Below are 25,916 nucleotides of genomic sequence, written 5' to 3'. Positions count from 1 at the left end.
TGTCTTTATATTTCAAAACAAAATTAATAAATAAGATATGTTGCTATACCACCTTTATATAATAATTTTGAACAAAATTGAGCTAAAAGCAATGTTTGAGAAAAATAATTGTTTTCATTCCATCTTGATAGACAAGGTTCTTTACTAATTTTTAGTGCCTTGTCTTTAGCTGCTAAAATAAGCATCATAATTTGAGCATTCATAATAGATGTTAAAAAGAAAGAAATTTTCTTTAAGAAAAATTAACTCAGGACAACCTTCGAAGTAAATTTCATCTAGAAAAATAGCAAGGCAATGGGCGAAGTATTTCGGGAATTTGCAGAAATAAATTGCATGATCTGAATCATTCCTTACATTACATTTAGTACAAATATCACTTTCTATAAGATTCCATTTGAATAATTTTGTACAACTTACCAGTGTATAACTTATAACCAAATAATGTTACTAGCTGCATTCCCGTAAATGACAGCGTGCCTGCTCGCTATCGGGGAATTGTCGGATTCTAGTCTAGCCCACACTGCGTCATACTGGAGACGTTAAAAAGGTCCCTACTACTGCTATGTCTGCAACGTGACATTAATAGGGTATGAGGAGTATGGAGAATTCCTTGGCCAATAAACATAAATAAACTCATTAACTGTGATGACTCCCAGACAAAGGTCTTGCAAAGGTGTTTGTTTGTTCGATGTTAATTAACATTTCATTACATTGCTAATGGTGCTCTGGCTTCTATAAATAATCAGTTGAAATCGAAAAAGAATACCGCTTTAAAGGACGCCTGCAAGAAATAACACGCTTTAACTGCTGAAAGACTGCCACAAGAAGACCCAATACCCCAAATTTAAAGCCTTCAGCTTCAATAACAAAAAAGTTCTAGGCATTTCAAAATAGCATTTTATGTACAATGGAATTTTTGAAAGATTTCCAATGCTCATAAAAGAAAAAACAATATTAAATTACGTCGCCTAGACACAAAATTATAACCTTATCTTTGTCAGAAACTTAGATTGCCTGTAACTGATTACATTTTTACAATAAAAACACCACATTTCATAGTCAAAATCTATGAAAAAAATTCGATTTAGATTGCATTTTAAAACGAAAATCATAGCGGAAACAAAGGGGTAAACTAATACAAGCTTAGCTGTGATTGGTTGTTAAGTTGATTCAGCCTTCTGATTGGCTACAGTACATTCGGTACAACGCAAGTAAAACTTAATTTTTTTTAATGATTTTGACTATAAAAATGGGTATTTTTATTGTAAAAATATATTTAGTTACTGGAAACCTAAATTTATGACAAAAATAAGCTTATAATTTTGTTTCTAGGCCACGTAGTTTAATTTCAAAGTTTTCAACATGAGCATTGCAATTCTTTCAAAATTTTTATGTACATAAAATGTCATTTTAAAATGCCTAGAACTTTTTTGTTATAGAAGCTGAAGGCTTCAAATTTGGGGTATTTGGTCTACTTGTGGCAGTCTTTCAGCAGTTAAAGCGTGGTATTTCTTGCAGGCTTCCTTTAATATAGAAGTGATTAACTTGGTTATTAATCATCTATTGTTATTTTTAAAAATATATCCTTATACTAAAGTAACAGGATGATTGTCTGTGTGTCTGTACTAAAGGATCTCGCTAACCGCTGAACCGATCGGGTTCTCCTTAACAGGGTAGATTCTCATGGGTTCTGGGAAGGTTTATAACTATTTTAAGGGAGGGTACAACCACCCTCCCAAGAGAAATGACAAATAAATCGAAAATTTTTAAAATATATGGGAGACTTCAACGTATTATAAAGAAGTAACGTAGAGACTTTAACAAACAAAAACATCTAAAGTGCCACTAGAGGCCTCTATGGGCGTAGCCGCTAGTCAATGATAAATGAATAAATATTGTTTGAAATATACAGTAACATAAGGTTTTAAAGCGTTTGGGTTAGTTTAACGGATATTTACGAACAGACAAATTTTATTTATAAAGAAGCTGCCTCCTTACCATAAACATGTAAAAAATAGCTTTATTTAAAACAGCAATAAAATTTCAGAGTTATTTAAATTGGGTATAAATTTCATTCCAAAAATATATGTACATTTAGTAACTTATATTATAAATAATTTAAGCTTCTAGATGCTTTAAAACTTCAGTAAGGAAGGAAGCTCATTCTTAGACTTTTATTCAAACTTTGGAACTTATTCTATTTCAATATTTTTAATTTGTCCGTAGGAAGGAAAGGGTGCTTTCCCACAAAAGTCCTGCCTAGCATTGATCCTCTCCCCTTTAGCTTTAAATCAAATTGAAAATATGGGGATTCTTTTTCTATATTCAACAATGGCGTGGATGTCTATTCTTGCACTAATGTACTAAATATAACCTAACCTGACCTATGTATAACGAACTATAACCCCCACCCTCAATTTTTTCTGTTCGTGATCAATGAAGCTATTGGAGAATAAGAATTTTAATTTGGTCGTTTGCTTTATAAGATAGGATTCTGAAAAACCTTACAAAGATTCCCTTTTTAGTTTTTTTCCGATACTTTAAATTTGTTTCTAATTCTGTGCTTTGTTGATTGTGTTTTTTTTATCGGTAAAAAATTTTGTTGTACATCCCTATCGCCATTTGGAAGGTTATTTTTAACTGAGCTGCTCTACAATTCACTTTGTCTGTCCAGAACGCTTGGAGAAAATGTGATTTATCGGCTGCTAAAGACAGCTGAAATTTTTAAATAAGATATTCTGTCGTATCTAGTCTATACATTTTTTTGTCCGTATGTCTGTCAATCATGCTTCAGAAGACCTATATACTTATTTTGTTTACAATGGTAACGAGATTTTTGCATATTCTCTCAATTTCTTTGTTATTTTTTGTGACAACTGGACAACTGACCTATAACTCACTGTGTCCGTTTGTCCATCAATAAGTTTTTTTTTGTAGCTAACTACTTATGAATGTTATCATCCTTGTTTTAAGTTGTAAAACCATCCAATAAAAGTCTAGGCTAGTGTGTTACTGTCCTAATTAGAAAATTTTACCCTTCTCCACCCTTTTTAACAAATATTTTACACAAATGTGCATATTTAGACAGTGTTCTTTTTACTTATTATACACCTTTGAAAAACTACTCCTTTTAGAATATAACTACTGTATAGTGTATAATTATTTCAAATTTATTCTAAATATATGAAGGGTTTCGCTGGGCATTTTGAGGGCAAGCACCATATAAGATGAAATCTTGAGATGTTGAATAAACGGATTTTTGTTGAATTGGTGACTCCATGGACAATTAGGCACTATGTCTCTGTAAATTTGCTAGTTATTTTATTACACCTTATACCCTTGACAAATGTTTTCTTTTTAATTTACTTTTTATTTAAAATGATATATGTGAATTTTAAATGAAATGAAATTAATATTTTAATTTATTATTGCATAGAAGGCTGAGTTGTTGTGCAAAATAAAAGAAACATGGTATTAATAATTAAACAAACACAACAATTCGTTGCTTTTCTTTTTACGGTATGGGATACACTTTTAAGTTTTTTTTTAGTAGCGAAACTGTTCTATAATTCAATTTGTTTGTCAGTCAGTCCGTAACGCAATGGTGGACATGTGGTTATCTCGGCTGTTTGTCTATCCTTGATTTTTGTTTTTCACTACTTATGGATGTTGTCATCCTTGTTTAAGGCATATTCATAACCTATTGTTAGTACACCTGTCTGTCTGTCCTACTATCTTATCAATTATTCTTACTCAAACAAAATAATATGTCTGAATTTGGGTACTTTCCCACAAAGTGTCTCTCGAGCACTGAACTCCCTTCCCTTTTTTTTATAAAATATAAGGGAAACGGGTTACTTTATTCTATTCCCAACCCCTGCAGGGGTAATAACGAAAAAAAACATAACAAAAAACTTGACAATACAGATAAAATGAAATTTTGTTACACAATTTCTTATTTGCGATTTTAATCAAAGTTATTGTAATTTTGTATCCCCAAAAATTGCTGTAAATTCTTTAATAATAAAGAATAAACCATGCAATTGGCATAAATCTAAAAATGAAAATAGTTTTTTTAAAAGATTTATTTAAGTTTCTTTTTTTATTTTTTTAGTAGCAAGGCTACTTTATAATTCTTTATAACAGTAGTCGGTTATCCAACAATAGTTCAAAATACAGTGACTACACAGATTATACAGATATTTAGCAGGTTTAACATTATCTATTACTCACTATTGACTTTTTAAAAGTATCTGCATAGTTTGGCAAGGTTTAGACTTTTTACAGTATCTAAATAGTTCGCTGCATAGGAAATTTTTAAATGCTTTGAATGGGTAATCCACTCTATTATATAATTACTAGATTCAACCAGGGATTAGGATAATAAACAATAAATTAGACATACCTTCGGTAGATTGAAATTATTTGTTGTTTATAACAAACCACGAAAAGTACCCAAAATTTTAGTCCACCGATAAAATGAGATTTGTATAAAACTTTGGGTACTAGTTGTAATTTCGAGTCTAATGTCCTCTCCCTCCCTGGATTTCACCGACAAATGTGGCTAGTTTCTGTTTTTGGGCATCACGCAAATTTTAGCAATATTATCTGCATTGTTCGTAAGTAACAAGTGTTTTCTCAAAGCAGCGAAATTTTTAGTAGCTTCGCCAATCTAAATATCTAGTTTTATTTGCGATATATTATAAAAATTTAAAATAAATGTATGTTACTTACTGAAAGATATCATTTAGTGACGGAATGACAAGCGGACACTCGACATAACCTACTAATAGAGTAGCTACAGTTTTTTTGCAAACAAAACAGCAACACTAATATAAAAAATTACTAGTTTGTTTGAACGAAATTATGTATGTCCTTTTAAATTTGCACGTTTCTTAGATTTAATTAGCTAAAAGTATAGCGCATTCCCTTAAAGTGCGCATTTGAACAGAGAACTCTCCTTTATTATATTTAAAATAAATTGTAAATAAAAGGAAGAGGTAGTTTTTCGTTTGTTTGTTTATGATCCCACGCAGTAGTTAAGCATATTGCAAAAAAATCTGACCCCTGTATATAAAATTTATTTTTAAAATAGCGTGGTAGGGTCATAGCTCTAGTCATAGCTTAAAAGGGTACTACGTAAAAGGCACTTTGTAAGAAAGCACCAAAAGTAATTGGAAAATTAACACATGGCTAAATATCTGAGAAACAATGATAATAATGTTTACGAAGCACAACCAAATTCAAAATCTGTTTTGGGGTCCCAAGCCTACAAATAAAATAGGATTATACAGTAAATAGAGGGAAAACTTATAGGTATATATACTTTTGCACCCTTCAACGTTTTAAATCTAAATATTTATTATTTTATTTTATTTCAAACCAAACAATTTTAATCCTTCCCTAAATATTCATAATCATATATATTCCTAAAAATGATTTTACATGATCAACACAGAACATTTATATTATATTAATTTGAAAAGCCCATTACACGACCAGTAGTGAATCATTGCTTAATTACTAACAAATCTTCAGTTAATTTATATAAATTAATACAGGCTTTTTAAGTTAGTATAAGTTATTTATCACATCGGTTTATAGACATCTTTCCGCCGGCGGTGGTCAAATGAAAATTTTATGAGATTATTTTCAGTTGGGTATTAATTTTTTGATATATGTTTAAATAATCTTGAAATTGTCTATAATACTATACGATACTTGATTTTTCAGCATGGCTCATAACCTGTTCTAATCCAGTGGATATTAATCGGTTCTAAAGCCTTACTGAATATAAATTTAGATTACTTTAAAAATGTTCTTATATGTTTTCAAATATTTTTTTATAATAAAAAAGGTGGAATAAAGGCAATAAATATGGTAAAATGTGTTTATATATCTGTGTATTCTCTCACAATTGAACATAATATAATTAGCTATCTAATCTATTACAAAAACCAGAGATAAAGGAATACAGATATGGACATAATATTTTGATATTTTTTTGCTCTTTTCTATCAGATTTGGAAGCATTAATGGACTATAATTTCATCAGGAAGGGAGGAGACAGTAGAATAATCAAGTTCTTTCATACGTTGGCTTAAAAACTTTGAATACTTTTCCTAATCTTAATTGGTTGGTACAAACTACCAATAATATAGCCTATATGAAAAGTAATTTTGATTATCAGAAATTGGATTGAACATGAACATTACCTTATCGTCCACTGTCTTTTATCTTAAGATTCCTGAATTTAATAGGATAAAAATTCTACAAGAAATTTATTTTTCCCTTGATCCCTGATTAAACGAGATTAGCCCGAGCACAATTTGGTTTTCCATCTGTATTATATTATTGTTGGCGTGGCGATACAAAAAATATAATATTTTACAATGTTACGTCACTTAAGATCCCTAAAACTTCTCGTTTGACTGGATTGTAAACTTATTTGAGTTTTCAAAATGTAATTGTTAGATGAGTAGGATCTCTGTCAACTGACTAAGAAATGTTGTATACTGCTATTAGAGTGCCCTTGGAGTCAAAGCTATTAGAGTTATTGATGTATATGCAAGATAACAACACTTTTATTTCTTCAGTTGTCCACATTTTCAATATTTCCCTTTTAGTGGCGTTAGATGTGTCTTAAATTTATCATTTTGGTGTATTGGACTATAGGCACTAGAACTAGACTATAAAAGTTTTAAAGATTTTTAATCAATATAATAGATTTGAAATCTGCATAAAATTTTAAGGATTTTTTATAAAATTCGTTTTTTATATTTATTTCTTTTTTTAAAGGCGCAAATACGATTTAAGTTAATAAATTTTGACCAATAGGATAGCTGGATTGGAAACTACCTACGCTCTAATTGGTTGAATGATGTACGTCACTTAAGCTTCTCCAATCAGAGCGCAGATAGTTTTCAATCCACCAATCACAGATCTCAAAATTATTTAACTTAATTTGTATTTGCGCCTTTAAATAAAGAATTATATAAAAAACTAATTTTGTAAAAAATCCTTAAAATTTTATGCAGATTTCAAATCTATTATATTGATTAAAAATCTTTAAAACTTTTATAGTCTAACTAGAACTCATGTAACTTTTCTTATGTTGGCCAATTTTAAAGACTTTGGGAACATGCACATAGAATGCAGCTAAAATATTTATCTCAGGTGAATCTTACTGAACTAAATGATAGTAGATAACAATATAAACAAATCACTAATCAGCCATAGTATAACTTTAAATGCTAGTGAATGTAACTACTACAAAACAGTACTAAATTGTCTGTTCATGTTTCTGTAACATTTATTTTGTAGAACCACTTTTATTTCATGTATTAGGTTTTAATTCTGATGTTCCATTATTCCTATTTGTTATTTGTTTGTTAGTTCTCAGTATCAAACAGTTTATCTCATTTTACATGTTGCTATTTGTTTGAAAATATTTCAGATTATTAAACGTACTTACTTAAAAATATCACATAGTTTTTTTTAAATTGAAATTTCTAAAAGAGAATTTCTATTACTTCATGGTATATGATTGGTTGAGTTTTAACCAAAAAGAAAGAACAGGAGCCTGCTTTATAAAATGTTTATGTGGTATTCGGCAACCGTGAGCCATGCCTATGGCACCCCTGACCGGGGTTCGGTGGAGGGTCAATGGCCCTCCCCCGAGTCCTGGGGAAGGGGTCTGACGACCCCCTCCCTATGCCTAAAATTAATGATTGAATCTGCCAAGTTTATTATGGTTAACTGTATTGTTAATTCCCCCCACCCTTTCCAGGGATGGGGGATCATTATTGCCCAAACTGACTATTGTATATGTATTATAATGCTTTTATGTTATGATTATTTATTCCTATCTGTGTAGTTATTTGCCCAGTTCACAAACAACTTTTAGAGGTCGACCGATTTAATGTGTAGGTCAACCTAAACAAGTACAACTAACCAATGCCTTTATAAAATTGGTCAACCTAAAGCTTCATTAGGTCGACCTAAAATTTCCACAGGTCGAGCTGTGTCTTCTGTGAACTAGGCTATTGTTTGTTGTATATAGCTTTAGTACCCTTTAGACCTGCAATAAAGTGACAACTGAAATAGATGTTGATTATTATTTGGTGAATGCTAGAGAAGCGTAGCTTCTCTATAGTAAGGTGTCCACGTCTGTCACACTGCCGTAATCCAATTGAACTCTGGTGTCTGCCATTTATCCTCGGCGGATACCACAACTTTTGGTGACAGCTGTGTGAGATTACGGCAAACCACAAGTGTAGAGCAGACGCGCAGCTGAGGCTAAGGTACTCCCAGCAGTGAAACTGGCAAAACTGACACAAGCAACCTGAATTACCCACCCTGGACAGCAAGGTCTAACTCTGCATCCGGCAGTTGTGGAAGTGAAACAGCGAAACTTGACAAAGAACCGCGAGAAGCGCCGACATCTAACGGAGAATTGAGCGCTAAAAGGGCTGAAACAGGCCTGCGGACCGGCTGAAACAAGCCAAATAAGTGTAAACGGCTGAAAATAGGCCAATTTTACTGCAAGAGATAGCAGGATCCGAACCAGTGGCGCTAGCAGGACGGGACATTCCCTGCCGCCATCAGCTGGATTTGGATCAGCGGCGCTAGCAGGACGGGACATTCCCTGCCGCCGATAGGCTGAAACACGCCACATAGCTGCGAGCCAACATACGAGTGTAGTGCACCAAAACAGAGAAAACTACGTCAACTCCAAGTATCCTGAGAGGCTACAGCGCAGCCACCCATCTAGAAAAACAGATATTATATCACATTGCAGGGATTACCACCCTGGTGTGATGGCTAAACAATAGATTTATGAGCAAAGATTGGCAAACAAATTGTTGTGTTGTGATAAAACTAAAAATAGAACAGGCTTGGATTTATTGTGTATTGTGATAACAACTAAAAATAGAACAGGGTTGGTAAACAAATCTGTTATGTAATTGTGATAAGGACAAAAATAGAAGCTAGATGTAATATAACAAAGGCCCTGATACACAATCTAATCACCTCAAGCCTACAGCACAACAACAATACACCCCTTATTCCAGAGGAAAGGGAGGAGCCCACTCTCCACTGAAGGAAATACAATCAAGGTGATATAATAGATAAGCCTAGGATTAAGGAGAAAAGGCACCATTACCTCATCACACAGTTACCTCAAACCCACAGCACTCCCCCCTTCCTCACAGGGGGAACGGACGGATTTACCCCCGTCCCCTCACGCGCTTCCCCCCTCCTACCCACACTAGACTAAGTCCGTCCACGGTGTGGAGCTAGTGACCAGGAAACAGAGAGCGCCATCCACGGGTAGCGCAACGGAGTGCGGAAATATCATAAAATTCAACGGACAAAGCGGACCAATGAGAGAGCGAGTTGAGGGATAAGTGCGCGTTTTACCTGTGTGCGCGGATTTGACGGTGCGTAAGCGCGTTGCAGGACAGGAGATTTCACGCACACACACACACACCGGAGCGGAGCTACTCCATAGCATCTAACAGGGGTATTTTTAGAAAATAAAGAATTACAAGCTCCCTCCTCCTATCTATAGTGTGATAAGGGAAAACCAAATCAGTTCCTGACAGCAGTTCAGACCCTCAACACCTATCTACCCCTACCAGCCTACTCTACAACCTCAGAATCCAACTAGTGATAAGTACAGCTAAGTTATATCTTTGTAACTAAACTACCAACCTAGTGATAAAAACAGTGTTGGCTGTTAGGCTAGAAAGCCTCAAGTGACAAACCATTTACCCTATTGCTTTATAACTTGTGTCCCGCCGTTGAACCGTTGACCCGATGGAACAGCCGCAAGCGCCAGGAGGCGATCAAGCCCCAGGATGGCTCCAGGATGACCCTCAGCCGGCTCCAGCCGAGTACCGCAAGCTGATGCTGAGTAACCTGCCGGAGTATAGAGGACCGCCCAAGCAATCCTGGAGTTCACATATCCGCAGACTCGAGATGTCATGGGCGGCTTACCGCGTGCCGCCCCATGACTCCCTCAACCGCCGCAACGCCCTTTTACTGTCACTGGTAGGGCAAGCGGCGGAAATGGCTTCTCATCTGTTTGGCGAGGCAGGCCAAGCCTTGACCTACGAACAGGTCAAGGCCGAGTGTGAAATGTTATTTCGTCCTGCTTTTGAATCCCAAACGCTTAAACAAGCGTTTAGGGATTACAAGCAACACTCGACAGAACCTATACAAGCATACATATCAACCAAGTGTGCCTTGTATAGGGACGCCTACAGCCATGAGGATCTCGAGTTGTTGGTGGACGAATTAAATCGTGGCATTCGTAACGCTAATGTGAAACGTGAAATGATGAGTCATGAGATCACGAGTGTACCTGAGTACACTCGTAGAGCCATGTTTACCGTCACCATGATTACCAAGCAGCTGAAGGAGGGTGTGTGCCTAGTGGACTCTACCGACAGGCTCACTGGATCGGCCAGCATCCAGTTGCCCCAATATGACGAGTCGGAGCCAATGGAGATTGGCGCCTTGGCTCCGGGTCTCCACCAGATGGGGAAGGTCGCTCCAGATGACAAGGTTCCAGGTCGCTGCTTCCGCTGCCAGGGGAGAGGCCACCGAGCTCGAGACTGCCCGACGCCTATGGAAGTTAGCCTAGAGGAGAGAAGCACCCAGCCACGCTGTGACCGTTCTGCCAAGTGCGAGCGTTGCCACTATGCCGGTCACACGGCGGCCGAGTGCAGAGCTGACTGGGACCAGGTAGCCAGCCGCAGGCGCATCGCTGACAAGGGTGCCCCTCCAGGAAAGCCCAGCAGAGTGGCCCATATGGAAGGGAGCGCGCCCCCAGCACCACCGCAGCAAGCAGCCGCCCCCAAAGCAGTGGACCGAGCCGACGGGATGCCCCAGTTTGGGACCGTTCCAGCTAGGATCAACGTACTGGGCGGCGCGGCTGAACCCAACCGGGTTGGCCTGGGCTTCAGTCTAAACCACCTGGGGCCGGAGTTGGTGCAACCCTACAACATCGCCGAGCCAGAAGTCCTGAGGCCCCAGCCTTTTAGCCTCAACATGATGGAGCCTGCTCGGCCGAGCCTACCCAGCAAGAGTGGAGGGGCGCTACCCAGCGTCACTGAGACGGTGTACGGGGAGGCCCTGGCGGCCGCTGAACGAGAGAGGCAGGAGGCGCTAGCCAGCGCATCAACATCGATGTATGGGGCGCCATCCGGCGCCGCCACCTGTGATGACTGGGGGGTGCTATCCAGCGCCTCCCACCTGGTGCCTGGGGCGACAACCGTCGCCGCCACCGAGATACCTGGATCCTGGAACGAGCCAGCCTCCAACCTGGTGCCTAGGGCGACAACCGTCGCCGCCACCGAGAGACCTGGATCCTGGAACGAGCCAGCAGTCCCAGAGGAAGGGGTGACACCCGTCACCCCCAGCCAGCCAGCGCCACCAGCCTGCAGGGAGAGCCCAACTACCTGCCATCCAGAGCCCCCTGCCAGCCGAAGGAACCCAGCTGCCCAGCACCCCCAGTCGAGCCAGGATAAGTTAAATTTGATAAATGTGTTGTATCCAAACCATTGTAAAACCCCAGCCTTGCCTGTGCCCCCTGCACCAGAGGCTGGGGAGATTGAAATTTGGAAAAATAAGGACTTGCCTGAGTTCCTAGGGCAGGGGAGGGACGTGAGTAAGGGCGAGTCTGTGCCACACGCACTTCAGCCCCATGCCACTGGGCATGCCTTGGACCAGGGAAGGGACCACTTGGGGCTAGGGGAGCCGACACCCAGGCAAGTGCCAGTCGCTTGCCAGTCTGTCATTGGGGAGGGTATCGGGGTGCCCCGGCCACACAAAGATAACGCTCAATGGAAACTTGTATCTAGCCAGGAGCAGCCCAGCCGTGTCCAGCCCCAAGAAGCAGCCGTGACCCGAGCCGAAGATCCCCAGCCGCGTGTGCGAGGTAGATGGCTGCCTGGAAGCTTCTCCCACTGGTGGATGGTCCTGTGGGGCCTCCTGCTGGCAGCCGTGTGGCCTACAACCAGCTACGTCCTGGTGGGATGGGACTGCGCCAACCCCACCCACGTCACAGCCTACAATAAAGAAAAGATGTGCAACACGGAACCTCTACACCAGGAGGTGCCCCTGGGCCATGAAGTACACGTCCTGCAGCAAGTCAAGGTGAGGGAAACAACAGGATACAGTTGCCAGCTCACTGTGTCCCAGTGGACATTTAGGTGTGGGGTATGGGGTCACCTCAAAGTGACCTCGGTCCCCACCCTCATGAGGCCAACCAAGATAGATCCAGAAACGTGCCGAGACCTGGCCAGGAACCGAGTCTACACGCTGCCAGGCAAGACCCAGCCACTGACGTTCCAACTGAACCATCCCCTGTTCTTCACCCTCGATATGGTGGGCGCCCTCGTCAACAGCCCCGAGGGGGTGGGTTGTGAAGGGGAGGACGTCCACTTCGAGGGCCAGCTGTACCGCAATGAATTAGTGCTCCAGGAGCGACGGCTGCTGGTTAAGGAAGAGACCTACGTAGTAGAGGATGGACAGGTGGAGTCCCAATCTGACCACATGACCTTGGAGTGTCCCCATTCAGAGCTGTCTTGCATCACTGGGGAAGCAACCTACGTGTGGGACCACCTGGGGAGAGATTGCCCCTTGAGGCTGATCCGCAGCCTCCAGCCCAGCCTAGTGATGGATGCGTTCCTGGTTGACCATCAGGCCCAGTTTTTCATCAACATGACCAACCCCACCTCAATAGTGAACTGCGACTTTGAGGCCCATGCCACCAACCACCCAGCATTGTTCGTGGCAGCTGACCCAGCCGCGGCAGCGCTACCCAGAGTATCGGCCAGGGATGTTGATGTCCCCCTGCAGGCCCAGATACATGCAGGTTATATTGGATTTACTCTGGAGACACGCATGAAAAGCACAGCAGCAGAAGAAGTAGCGGCCAACTGCTGGAAGCTCCAGCAACTAGACCCGGCCCACCCGGTGCGTGTCCAGGGGAGCACGTTCTCGGTGCTGAGGGGAGATGTCCTGCTCCAGCTGACCTGCCAACGCAACAAATATGTTGTCCGTGAACACAAGGAGTGTTGGGACAAAGTGCCAGTAGAGCCCACAGGGTTTGTAGACGCCGTGACACGAGTGTATAGCGGCCACGCCACCAAGATTCCCTGCTCCTCCACATACCCCCTGACTGTGCACGCGGAGGAAGGCTGGATAGAGTTAACCCCCGCTCCTAAGAAGAGGCCACCCCCGCTGGATACGCCTAAGCAGCTGCTGACAGAACCCTTGGATGACTTCAGTTCAGGGGGCTTGTATTCGCAGGCTGAGTTGAACGACTGGCAGCAACTGCTGGCGTTCCCAGCATATAAAAGCGCCATGCTGACCGGCCTGTCCTATGGCTCATGCGTTCAGCAAGGTAGCTGTTTGGCCACAGGTGACCATGGGATAGTGTCCTACAACATCGACCGACTGGCGGAGGAAGGAGAGGCCGCCCTGGATGTCTGGGCTGGGTTCAGACAAGCTATTCACGAGTGGGGAGATGGCGCAGCCATACTGTGCTTGCTGTTGTTAATCCTCAAACTGCTGGGGGATCTGACCATCATTTCTCTGGCAGCAGCACAAGGAGGTGTACGGGCAGCCCTGAATGCGATGTCACAAGTGTTCCTGTACCATCCAACTTTGTACAGGAAGGCCTTGGCCAGAGCCCGGCTCACCCATGCCAAGTCCCGGGACTTTTCAGTAGACTGGGATGCCATTCCCATCGGCCGGGAAGCAGCCGAGGAAATGGTGTCCATGCAATCAGCCGATAGCGGGCATGACCGCCCAGGCAGGCCAGGACCGCCCTCTGGAAGACCCCGCGGCCCCTCGGGAGGTCAGGCTGCCGCCCAGACGGTCAACTTGGCAGCCAGTGCCCCAGCCACTGCCAACAACAACCAGCATGCCCCACTGCTGACTGTCCCAGCAACAACTGTGCCACCCGCCAACCTGACACCTGCCGGCGCTGAACAACGTGTCCAACCAAAGCCAGCCTCTGCCTTCTATCCCACGTTGGGAGCCCATCAACCCTGAGAAACACTCACCACTAGGATTCCATTGAATCATTATCGTTTGTATATATCTTAGCCCTAAGGAGCGGACCAAAGGCCTCAACCACTGTCGGAAGTCTGGTAGGGAAACCCTCTCCCAGCCTTCCGAGGGGAGAGTTGTGGTATTCGGCAACCGTGAGCCATGCCTATGGCACCCCTGACCGGGGTTCGGTGGAGGGTCAATGGCCCTCCCCCGAGTCCTGGGGAAGGGGTCTGACGACCCCCTCCCTATGCCTAAAATTAATGATTGAATCTGCCAAGTTTATTATGGTTAACTGTATTGTTAATTCCCCCCACCCTTTCCAGGGATGGGGGATCATTATTGCCCAAACTGACTATTGTATATGTATTATAATGCTTTTATGTTATGATTATTTATTCCTATCTGTGTAGTTATTGTTTGTTGTATATAGCTTTAGTACCCTTTAGACCTGCAATAAAGTGACAACTGAAATAGATGTTGATTATTATTTGGTGAATGCTAGAGAAGCGTAGCTTCTCTATAGTAAGGTGTCCACGTCTGTCACACTGCCGTAATCCAATTGAACTCTGGTGTCTGCCATTTATCCTCGGCGGATACCACATTTACAAATAAAGATGTGGGAATTATAAATTATAATTAGAGATCTCAAGGGATAAGACAATGGGTGATAAATTTATGTACAACCTCAATTATGAAAAAATGCCCAAAAAAAACATATTATTTGTTAAATGTAATATACACTTATTTGTTATTAATGTATGAATTAATGTTTTTCTGATGTTGGTTATTCATATTCATTAAATAGGAAAAAATATTTATTAAAGCAAAGCTATTCAATATAATTCTACCTCCAAATGTATCGGATACCTCTCATTTAAATTTAGGCATGTTAGAATTGCCCTATTGATTTCAAACTCTGCATAATGAATGAACCTAGTAAAAGTGTCTGACTCTGATTATGACGTAAAATAAATAGGCAATGAGAGGCCAGTATACAGTGATACACTGTAATTGACCGATGGTAAAATTTGTTTTACGTCATAATCAGTGTCAGACACTTTTACTAGGTTCTAATGAATCCTTTACCAGTTAGATACAATTTAGAAAGCAATGCCACTCTAAAAACGTGACCAGAATGTCCGTACGTCTATTTAAAACATGTTATTCTTTAACTATGCTTTTGTGAATGTTGTGCTCCTTGTTTTATTATCATTGATAGTTGATTGATTATTTGTTTTTTTTTCATGATATATTTTTAAAAGCAAAACCTCTATATAATTAAGGTAGGTCTGTAAGTCCGTAACAGATAACTCTGATGGTTAATTAAGGCATCGTTATGTTAGACGAAATTTTATTGTAATAAATTTAGAAATAAGGGGGGGGGGGAGCAGTTTTTAAAATCAATTATACTGTTGGCTTAAAGAGTTGGCATAATTTTTTTTCAACCTATGTATATGATTGCATCTTTAAAGCAAGTTGCGTTGTCTTAAAAATTGCCGAATTTATAAATTTAAGAATAAAAAGAATTAAAATACAAAATTGCTTTTACTAGTGGCTGTTGCGCTAATTATGGAAATAATGTGTGCTAATTTAAAAAAAAAGATATTACATATGTATCTCGTTTTTTTCTATTGACCGGGCTTACAAAACTGGTATAATTATCATAATTTTGATTTATTATTCGTAGAAAATTGTCTATAATACGATAAGATACATGTTTTTTTATTATTGCTTAGAAACGGTTCTAATCCAGCTGATATTAACCTGTTTCAAAGCTATACTGGAATACTAAATTTTGATGATTTATTTCTGAATTTATGTTCCAATGATTCTCTGGTTGTAAACCCTTGATAATAAATAATAATGTTTATTTGAGAAAGATCTAATTAGCCAGTGATCTTAAGGGATAAGACAATGGATGTTAATTGTAATACATCCCCAATAATACAACAAATTAGAGTACTTTTTAAAATTTTGAGAGCTAGTATAATTTAAAGATCATTGTCCCCTCCCTCCCTGTCTAATTAGTACTACTGCAGAAAGGCGATCATTGGATGGGTTAATTAAAGATAAAATAATCTATTCACAAAATTCCAACTCTTTCCCCCAAAACAAAAAGTTATAAAAGTCTATATTGAACGGGGAGGGAGTGGACTTTTGACGGTAAATTACACTGGTACCGAAAGCGTTAATTGAAGCATGTTAGAATTGTCTTATCGATTTCAAACTTTGGATGATGATTCCTGTAACAATTAGGTTAGAGTTAAATTATAATTTAAAACATTATAATTATTAACTTTTCAGACAACAATATTGTTTTGTATAATTATCTTATTCATCTGATTTTTGGAACATTTGCTTTATGTACTTGGTCTGTTTGTCAATCCATATTTTTTTGTGCTTCGCTACTTATGGATGTTGTCATCCTTGTGTCATTCTCATTCACACTCTAAACTGTTTGTTTTATTGCTGCGCTACTTATTGACATACTTGTCCATGTTGAACTAAGTTCTTGTGTCTGTATCTCTGATATAAGGCTGGGATGCAAATAATGATGAGTTTTATAGTTTACCCATAACAATAACATTATAATAATTGTTATTATACACCACACACACATCTCTCTGAAACCCGAGAATCAACTCTAACCATATACCCCTTTTTTAAGAATTGAGTTTAAACAATGAAATCTCACTATACACACCTTTCTATAAACCAAGTTTTAACTTACTAGAAAACTTAAAATTCACATCTCTCTAAAATCCTAGATTTAACTCTAACCATATACCCCTTATTTAAAATTGAGTTTGAACAATACTATACACACACTTTTTAAACTGAATTTGAACTTACTATAGACCTCCATTCAACTATTACTATTACTATGCACCAAGCTCTGTTAACCCGGTTTGAACTTTTACCTTACATACATAAAAATCTAGAAATCCGAGTTGAAACTCATATCCAAACACAACTCTCTGAAAGCCAAGAATAAACTCACAACATAATAACCTCTTTGAAACCCGTGGCAAAATTAAGAATCGGTGCTTAATAGAATATCAACAAGAAATTTCAGACCCCTATTGTTTATATCATATGAGAAATCCGCATTTTTACGGACATTTTGTAAAATGAAGTAGTTTCGACACCAAAAAACTCGTAAGCATACACAGGGCCTAGTCTTTGAAAGTTCTAATGATGCCTAGAAAAGCAAGGCTCTAATTTCACAGCAAGAGATATCAAATAGTTTCATCGGCCTAGGCAATGATAATATCCATCTTATTTTGTTGTGGACCCACCCTCCTTACTTATAATTTGTGAAAATGTAGGCCTAGTTGAAAACCCTTTTTACTCAGGCAGGGATGGAACATTCGGCTACCAGAAGTTTAAACACGCTGCCCCATTCGTTAGTTTCAACATTTTGGATACTTTTGTAAATCTTGTATAACCAATAATTTAAAGAAATTTTGTTATCATTACTGTCGATTCTTCATTATATTGTCCATTAAGATCTCTACTTAGTCTCTACTAAAAAGTTTAAAAAGTGGTTGGTTATGGTCTACTAAAAGTTTGAGGAATATTATCAAAGATTTGTCTTTATGTTTATTGTTATTTTTATGGATTTCATTATTAAAACAAACATTTCATACACCAAACAGGAATAAAGATTTAAATAAGAAATTTATCTAGAAAGTTCCAAATAAAAAAAATAATAGCTATTTATCCTATCAAATTGTAGACAGCTTTTCGCGGATATTTAAAAATAAAAAAATTTAAACTAGTTTTGTTAGCTCTATGATTTTTATATTAATATTCATGGGAAATTGTCTGTAATACGATGCAATAAATGATTTTTCAGTATGACTAAGAACCGGTTCTAATCCAACAGATATTAGATATTAAAACACACTGGAAATACTATTACAGACCACAATAGGGCATATCTATAATTATTAGTAAAGTACTACAAAATAAAAGGATATATGTCTGTCCATCTGAAGCTTACGATCTCGGTAACCGCTGAACCAAATTAAAAAAAAAACTAAGTTAGAAGAAGATAAAATTTCAAAATAAAAAAAGAGGGATCGCTCTTCGTTTATTTTCTTCTTCAAAAGTTTTTAAAAAAGAAGAGGGATTATTTTCTCTTCACTTCTAGGGCCAAATCAACTTCTTTATCCTATGTAATTTATCCGAATTAGCTAACCTATTATTGGAAGCAAAAAGTAAAATATAAAAAAAAATCTTTATTTACAAAATTGATTGGTTTCTATATGACTAATACAACGGAAAAAAAAATGTGTTCCCACTGGTCCAATTTGAATTAAGGGATTGTTCATCTACACTTTCTACTCTATGATTATTTTTGTGTGTTATTGTTTAACCTTTTTATATTCCATTAAGATGAAATGACAGATATGCAAATGTTATGTGCCATTTAAGTGTTTTTAATTATAAACTCAACTTCATTAAGGTAATGTCTTCAGGGCTCGCAGGGCTATTGGGATAGCTCAATGGAGTAACATAAATTATTGATAATACAAATATACTTTTTGGGTAAAATTATTGAATTTTGATTGGTTGGTTAAAACTAGTGGTGTTCATATTTTTTAACTAATAATTATACTCTATATATTAATTTATCATTTATTTTCTTATCCTTTAAGATCCCAATGTCATAAAGCTTCATATTCAGGTTTAGATTTTTCACACTAATAATTAGGAAGAAGGTTAATTTATCATACATTGACTTATCCCTTTATCCAAATGTAATTTGAATAAAAATGTTCAAGTTGTCTCACAAAAACAAGAACAAACTAATCTGTAACAGAATGGTCTTTCAAATAATGTACATTAAGTAAATCTTAGAAACTATTTGGCTAATAAGGTTATATTTCTAAACAAAGCTTAATGGGTGGGTATGTTCTTAATTCATGAGGAGGATGAAAGGTAAACTTTGCATGATAAAACATGAACCTACACCCTCAAATGTAAAATAAACCCACATGCCTATATTTAAACAAGGATGACAACATCCATAAAAGCGAAGCACTGAAACGGTAGGACAAACGGACATTAACACTTGAATAGTGTCAGAACTGAATAATCATAATATAAATTCATAAGGGTCAAAGCAAAATTGTAAGTAAATTTGTTAAAAAACTGCTTGATACTGGATAATGTTTATGGACATACTTACATTTTAAGGACTTAATTATAGAGTTGCTTCGCTTATTACATTATACTTTGTTGTCCCAGGAATCAATATACCAAAAATCAGATCAATCAGATGATTAGTTCACATAAAAATTTGTTGTTAAAAAAGTAAAAAAATCAACATGTTTAAAATGGACGTACGGACATTTTGGTAATGATTATAGAGTTGCTACGCTTTCTAAATCGTACCTAACTACTAAAGGAATCACCATGCAAAATTTGAAATCGATAGGACAATTCTAACATGCCTAAATTAATGAAAAAAGCTATCCGTTACGGACAGACGTACGTACGGACGGACCGACCCTAATTATAGAAAAGCTTCGCTTTTAAAAAGTGGGATTGATCCACCCCCTTAAAAAAAGTCGAAGCAACTATTTTATTGATAAGTGTTAAGAACCAGAAGATTTGTGTATAAGGAAATGAATCAATATAAGCACTAAATTATTGAAATAGAGAATATCTTTTGCATATCTTTCATGTAGTCGATGATAAGGAGGTATACTTACTTATCAATAGAAGGCATGTTCTTTATTGAATTACAATCAGGGAGGGAGGGAGGGGGCATCAGACTGCAAGTTAAATTTATTTCCAAAGTTTTAGTTCCACATTATTTTTTTTGTATTGCACATAAAATTTGGGTACTTTTATTAAATTTGATTAATTAGCTCCAAACTAGAAGTGTTTGAACTTTTTAATCAATAATTCTAATCTACAGAAGGGGTTATTTTATTTATCGTCTTTTGAAATATATATAAATGAATTTATTGTCTATTGTCTTATCCCTTAAGATCCCTGAATATAATATTTAATAGGTCTCCTCACACAGAATATCAATACAAAACAAACAATGTTACTTTCCCACTAAGTTTCTGTTGAGCCCTGATCCCCTCCCCCACCCTGCGGGGCTACTCAGTACTAAATATAATCTTACCTAACCTGATCTAAAGAAGCTAATAAACCAAAGAAAACCCTCCTTATTATCAATTTTGTTTTAAAGTAAGGGTGCAAGTAGGATCAGAGGGGTTCAATGCTCAACAAGGCAATTTGAGGAAAAACGCCCAAACAATAGATGAACAAGACTTTATATACATGCACAGCAAACCTATAAATATCAAGAAGATAGAGGAAATTGGCCCGTTAATTACATTAGTCCTCAAAGTTTTTTGATCACATATTTTATCAATTGGCTTTAAAACTTTGGGTATTTTTATAATTTTATTTAAAATAAAAGAAATCATATACGTATATAAGCACATGCGCAGCGTATACAGGGCACGCAAAATAAAGAACAACCAAGGATAACTGAAAGCAAAGGAGCCAGGGTTGTTAACATGTAATAGGTTGCCAACTTCTGCGCGGCAAGATATAGGTTGAACTAAATAAAGAGTAAACCGTGTCCACAGCTGCCAAAATTTAAACTTTTTCTATAACAATAAAATGAATAATTATGATATAAATTCCAGTTATATTATGTTTTATTATTCAAATAATTGGCATTAATGCGATACGATGCTGGATTTTTCAGTATGGCTAAGAACCAGTTCTAATCCATTGGACATTAACCGGTTTCGAAGCCATACTGTAAAAGTTATTTCTCGCATCGTATTATAAACGGCTTTCCGCGGATATAGAATGTACAATTATAAGATTAAAACTAGTTTTTTTAGCCCCGAGGAGCCGAAGGCTAGACATAGTTTTTTCGTATTGATGAGAACCGGTTCCTATCCACCGGATTCGAAGCCATACTGTAAAATATAATACTATGTATATATTCTAAGTAAGTAGTTGTATAATTTGTATTTACCCGGGATCTTAAGGGATAAGACAATGTACGATAGATTCACATACATCTTCAATGATAATACATTATCTTCTGTAGATTAAAAATATTGGAAGCTTTACAAAGTGTCTAAAAAAATCAGCCATGTGACGTCATATAAATGGGTAACTATCCATTTATTTTTTAGGGGTTTTCTTTTCCATTTCTTCTCTCATCCCTCATTTTTATGACGTCACCTGACTGATTTTTTATACACTTTGTAAAGCTTCAATTATTGGTTTAAAAGTTAGGACTCGGATAAAATTCAATGAAAGTACCCAAATTCTTTGGGAACTAGTGAAATTTACGATCCAATGTCCCCTCCCTCCCTGGTATTTACAAACTAAATTATTCCTTTCATGTCACACAAACACACATTGAGGTGTGCGTACACTTCTGCATATCATCACATCAGTAGGCACCACTGCACTGGCTCAGCTATCTAACTTGGATAGCAGCTGAGAAAAAATTAACATTTCCCACATTTCACAGACAGACGGACGTGCAGAAATATGTTTGATTGTGGGAGTGAAGCAAATACGAAGGGGCGGGTTGTTCTTTTACAAAAAATATTAGCGACTGCGCCCCAAGCATCTAGGAACTCTATACTCGAGAAAAGATATGGAGGGGCATAGAAATAGCCTACACCTTTCCCATACTTAGTTATAAAGATAAAATATCCTAAAACCATCCCTGGATATATATAAGAAGCTTTACTGTAAAAGGAGAACCATATCGGTTAAGCGATTAATGAGACCTTTTGCTACAGACAAAAAAGCTTATTACTTTTTATACTAGGAATATATTTGCGAAAATGAGCGCATACTTACATTTCACTCTGGTTCTAGCAAGGAGGGAGGAGACATTGGACTGTAAATTACACTATTTTTATCCAAAGTTTTTAAAACACGTTATCTTATTCGTTTGCCCAAAAACTTTGGATACTAAAATAAAATTTTGATTAGATCGTTAAAGACAGGCAGTTATCAAACTTTTCAACCAATAATTTATATCTAAAGAAAGGATAATTAAATATGTTTGTCATCAAAGGGGATGTTTATCAATTTATCGTCCATTCTCTTATATTTTAAGAGCTCTGGGCTCTAGTGAAGAGTACAGTGATAAACCTATAGCAAAAAAATATTTTTTTCTCCAATTTGTTAGGTTGTACTACAAGGATTTTTAAAATCAGTAGCACTGATCAACATGGTTTATATTGACGTACCGACTTTCTGGTAACGGTCATAGAGTAGAGTTGCTATGCTTCCTATATCATACTTAACTATTACAGGAACCATATGGCCCGGTTTGAAATTGATAAAACGATTCTAACATGCCTAAATTGATTATAAGATCTATCTACCTAAATTATAGAAATGCTATGCTTTACAAAATACACAATTAATTTGTTAAAAAGACATCATTTCTAAATTCCTTTTAAGAAGGAATTGTTTAAACCCTCATACAAACAATTAAAACCCATGGAAGGGTACAGTAATACAGTAATTTTATTCAAGCAATAATTATTTAGAATTCTCTCACATTATATTTACATCTATAATACAAAGTAGAACGATGTCTGTCTGTCTGTTTGTTTGTCTGTCTGTTTGTTTGTCTGTCTGTTTGTTTGTCTGTCTGTTTGTTTGTCTGTCTGTTTGTTTGTCTGTCTGTTTGTTTGTCTGTCTGTTTGTTTGTCTGTCTGTTTGTTTGTCTGTCTGTATGTTTGTAGCGAAGGATCTCGCTAACCGCTGAACCGATCGGGTTCTCCTTTACAGGGTAGTTTCTCATAGGTCCCGGGAAGGTTAATAACTTTTTCTTGGGGGGTGGGACACCCCCAACCCCCCCAAAAAATGAAAAATACCCCCCTTCCTAATAAAAATAAAAAATACCCCCCCCTCAAAAGAAAAAATTCTTTAGTAAAGAGGTACCTTCAGAAAAAAAATACTTTCGGAAAAATCGTATCCCCCCATAGCGTTACGGACTGGCGGACGGATGCACAGATAGACAAAGTAAATTATAGAGTAGCTTCGCTTCTCTAAGAAAAAATATTGAAATTTCAGAATATCTGTCTTTTATTGAAACACACAATTTCACTGGTTGAAAAGTTTCTGTTAACAAAGGACAAAGGAGGCCCATATGGAATTATAGTCCTGGCAGGAAGACAGGGATTTCACATTGGAGGATAGATTGAATTTATTATGCTACATAGGTTGTCAGACACAATAATCCGTACAACTTGAATAGCCTGAAACCCTCCCTTAGACTTAAATCTAAAAACATTCCGAGACCTCCGTGAAGTTTCCTTAAATAGAGAACGTAATCTGTTCAATAGTTACTTGCTATCTCAAGATTAAGAAAAGAAAATTCTATCTACTAATATTTTAAAATAAAAATGGTACCAGGACAAACGTAGGAGTCCCAAACGTCAGAGTGGACAAACGCAGGAGTGTTAAAATATCAATTTAAGTATGTATTTCTATACAGGTTAGGTTAGGTTAAGATATGAATATACAAATAAGCCCCCCGCAGTAGTTAGGCATTTAAAAAACCTAAATTATAGTTTAAAATAGGTTAGGTAAGGTTAGTGTCCACTCCTGCGTTTGTCCACTCCGACGTTTGGGACTCCTGCGTTTGTCCTAGGATCATAAAAATAACTGCCTTTCCATACCAAAATGTGTACATATTCTAACCAATGATATGGCCGGATTGTTTCTACACTATCCTCTTGTCAGTCAAATTTACGCAATAGAATTCTATGTATAATCTCAAGAGTAACATTTTATCTTTGGTTGCTTATAAAAATTTTGAATAAAACAATGTAGAAAAATTTAGTGCCATTTTCATCTCCCTCCCTGAATTCTACACTGTTTACTAATGTTTAAAATGAAATCATGGAAACAGGGTTATGTTAATGGAAGATTAATCGAAATTCTAAAAAAATATCTGGTATCCAAAGAAATTTAAAGATCATATGTGTTCAAACAAATTTATTCCTCGTGTAGGTGTAGGTTATAAACCGTAGTTATAAAACTTTGGGTACTATTGCAATTCAAAGTCCAATGTCCACTCCATCCATGAATATATTAAAATTAAAGTATTGAAAGTCCAAATATACAAATAAATCATGTCTGAAAATATCGCAAGGTTTAGAACCTTCAACACAAATAATATTTAGATAGAAGTAAAAGTCCTTAACACCCGTCACCCCCCCCCCCCCCCCACCACCTTGAATTTTTACCCCGTCCTCCTCATAAAATTGGTTTACAATCTCCGCATTTTCCTTTTAATTTGCATATAGTTATCCTTGTGTACTAAAATACATTATATTTTCTTGGTTTAAGTTATATAAAACTATTATAAAAAGTTCTAAAGTTTTTTCCGTAGCTTTAGATTTTAATAACTACTGAACTCAAAACTAAGCAAGGCTCTAAGATGGTTTTAGGATAAGGAATTATCAAGTTAAGCCTTGGGATGGTTTTATTCTATATTTAGGCTTCTTCCTTTATTACTCCTTTAAATGTATAGCTCCTAAATGCAAAGGCGCAACCGCTGGTATATTTTATATAGACCTAAATGTTGTTGTATTATTTCTCAGAATTTCTAGTAAACCCTCGACCCTCTGAGTAAAACCCATAAAAATGGTTTGAACCTCTCCTTAAACAAATCATCATGCAAAGTCTGAAATCAATAGGACAATTCTAAATGAGCGCTAGGAGCTATCCATTATAGATGGACGTTCGCTGGCATGGACGGACTTACGGAACGACCCTAAGTATAGAAAAGCTTATATTAGTAGGGTAGGAGAAAATTAGACTGCAAATTTATACTGGAATTCAACGTTTTTCTCAAATTCATTGGACTCAAAACTTGAGGTGCTTGCATTAAATCTTGATTGGTTGGTTTAACATAGCAGTGTCATAACTTTTCCATCAATAATCTTAAGTTTGTTTCTTATCATTGAGGTTATACTTCATTAAAAACTATGCAATTCTAAAAATATTTAAGCTAGCAACAAGTTTTCCAATGTTGAAATAAAAAAAAGGTAGGTGGAGTGGTTTTTTTGTGTACCAATCTTCAATTAGAGGATTTACATAAAACTATTACCACGTTTAATAATGTTTTCTATGTAAATAACATTGTAAATTTATAATTATATAATTACTAGATGTACGTGCATTAAAAATGCTTCAATAATAAGGATGACAACATCCACAAAAGCAAAGCTCAAATTCAAAAGAAAATTGTATTATCACATGACTGAGTGGCAAAATTTAATAAGCAGTCTACAAAAAATTGTATGTAAACTTTTTGCCAAACTGATCAATCATAAGATACTGTTTATGGACATACTTGATTATAGAGATATTATACTGGAAAATATTTACTTACATTTTTTCTGATTTGTTGGGGTCTTCTGGTGTAAACCCGAAATCTAACACCTAAAAAAGAATTATGAATTAAATGGATTCAGAATATACGTGAATATTATGACAGGGGAAAATTTCCGTGAAATATATATTGCTACAATTTATTGGCCAATTCTTTCATCCAGTATGAGGGGAGGGGATGGGGTAAAGGGATGGATAGGAAAACTTTTTTTTTCCAGCTACAAGTTTCACTCTATTAAAGTAATCTGTTGTAAGATTTTAAATTAATACATTTATATTTAACATTTAACACCTACTAAGAAACATGACAAAGCAAACATATAAATTGATATACTGAAATAACAACAAACAAAAAACATTCTTTTGTCTCCCATATTACATTCCAACAAAAATTTAAAGTCCCCTTGGCATTACTGACAGAT

At 37.1% G+C, this 25,916-nt stretch overlaps 1 protein-coding gene across 3 annotated transcripts in view; it reads right to left on the bottom strand.

Moving 5' to 3' along the window:
- LOC145329468 (uncharacterized) overlaps positions 1-25,916 on the bottom strand; it is a 148,219-nt gene that overhangs the window by 55,943 nt on the left and 66,360 nt on the right. For 2 of the 3 annotated variants that reach the window (XM_080173633.1, XM_080173634.1), the window contains one exon: positions 25,496-25,545. The exons of the other annotated variant lie outside the window; for it this stretch is intronic. In XM_080173633.1, coding sequence (XP_080029759.1) covers positions 25,496-25,497 — 2 coding nt within the window. In that variant the 5' untranslated portion in view covers positions 25,498-25,545. The remainder of the gene's footprint in view (positions 1-25,495; positions 25,546-25,916) is intronic. 3 annotated transcript variants of the gene reach the window in all.

Source organism: Acartia tonsa, chromosome 10, assembly GCF_053477335.1.
Source record: "Acartia tonsa isolate MP-2025a chromosome 10, ASM5347733v1, whole genome shotgun sequence".
NCBI lineage: Eukaryota > Metazoa > Arthropoda > Copepoda > Calanoida > Acartiidae > Acartia > Acartia tonsa.
Note: the sequence above shows the minus strand (reverse complement) of the source record. Positions and strands in the feature narration are given on the sequence as shown.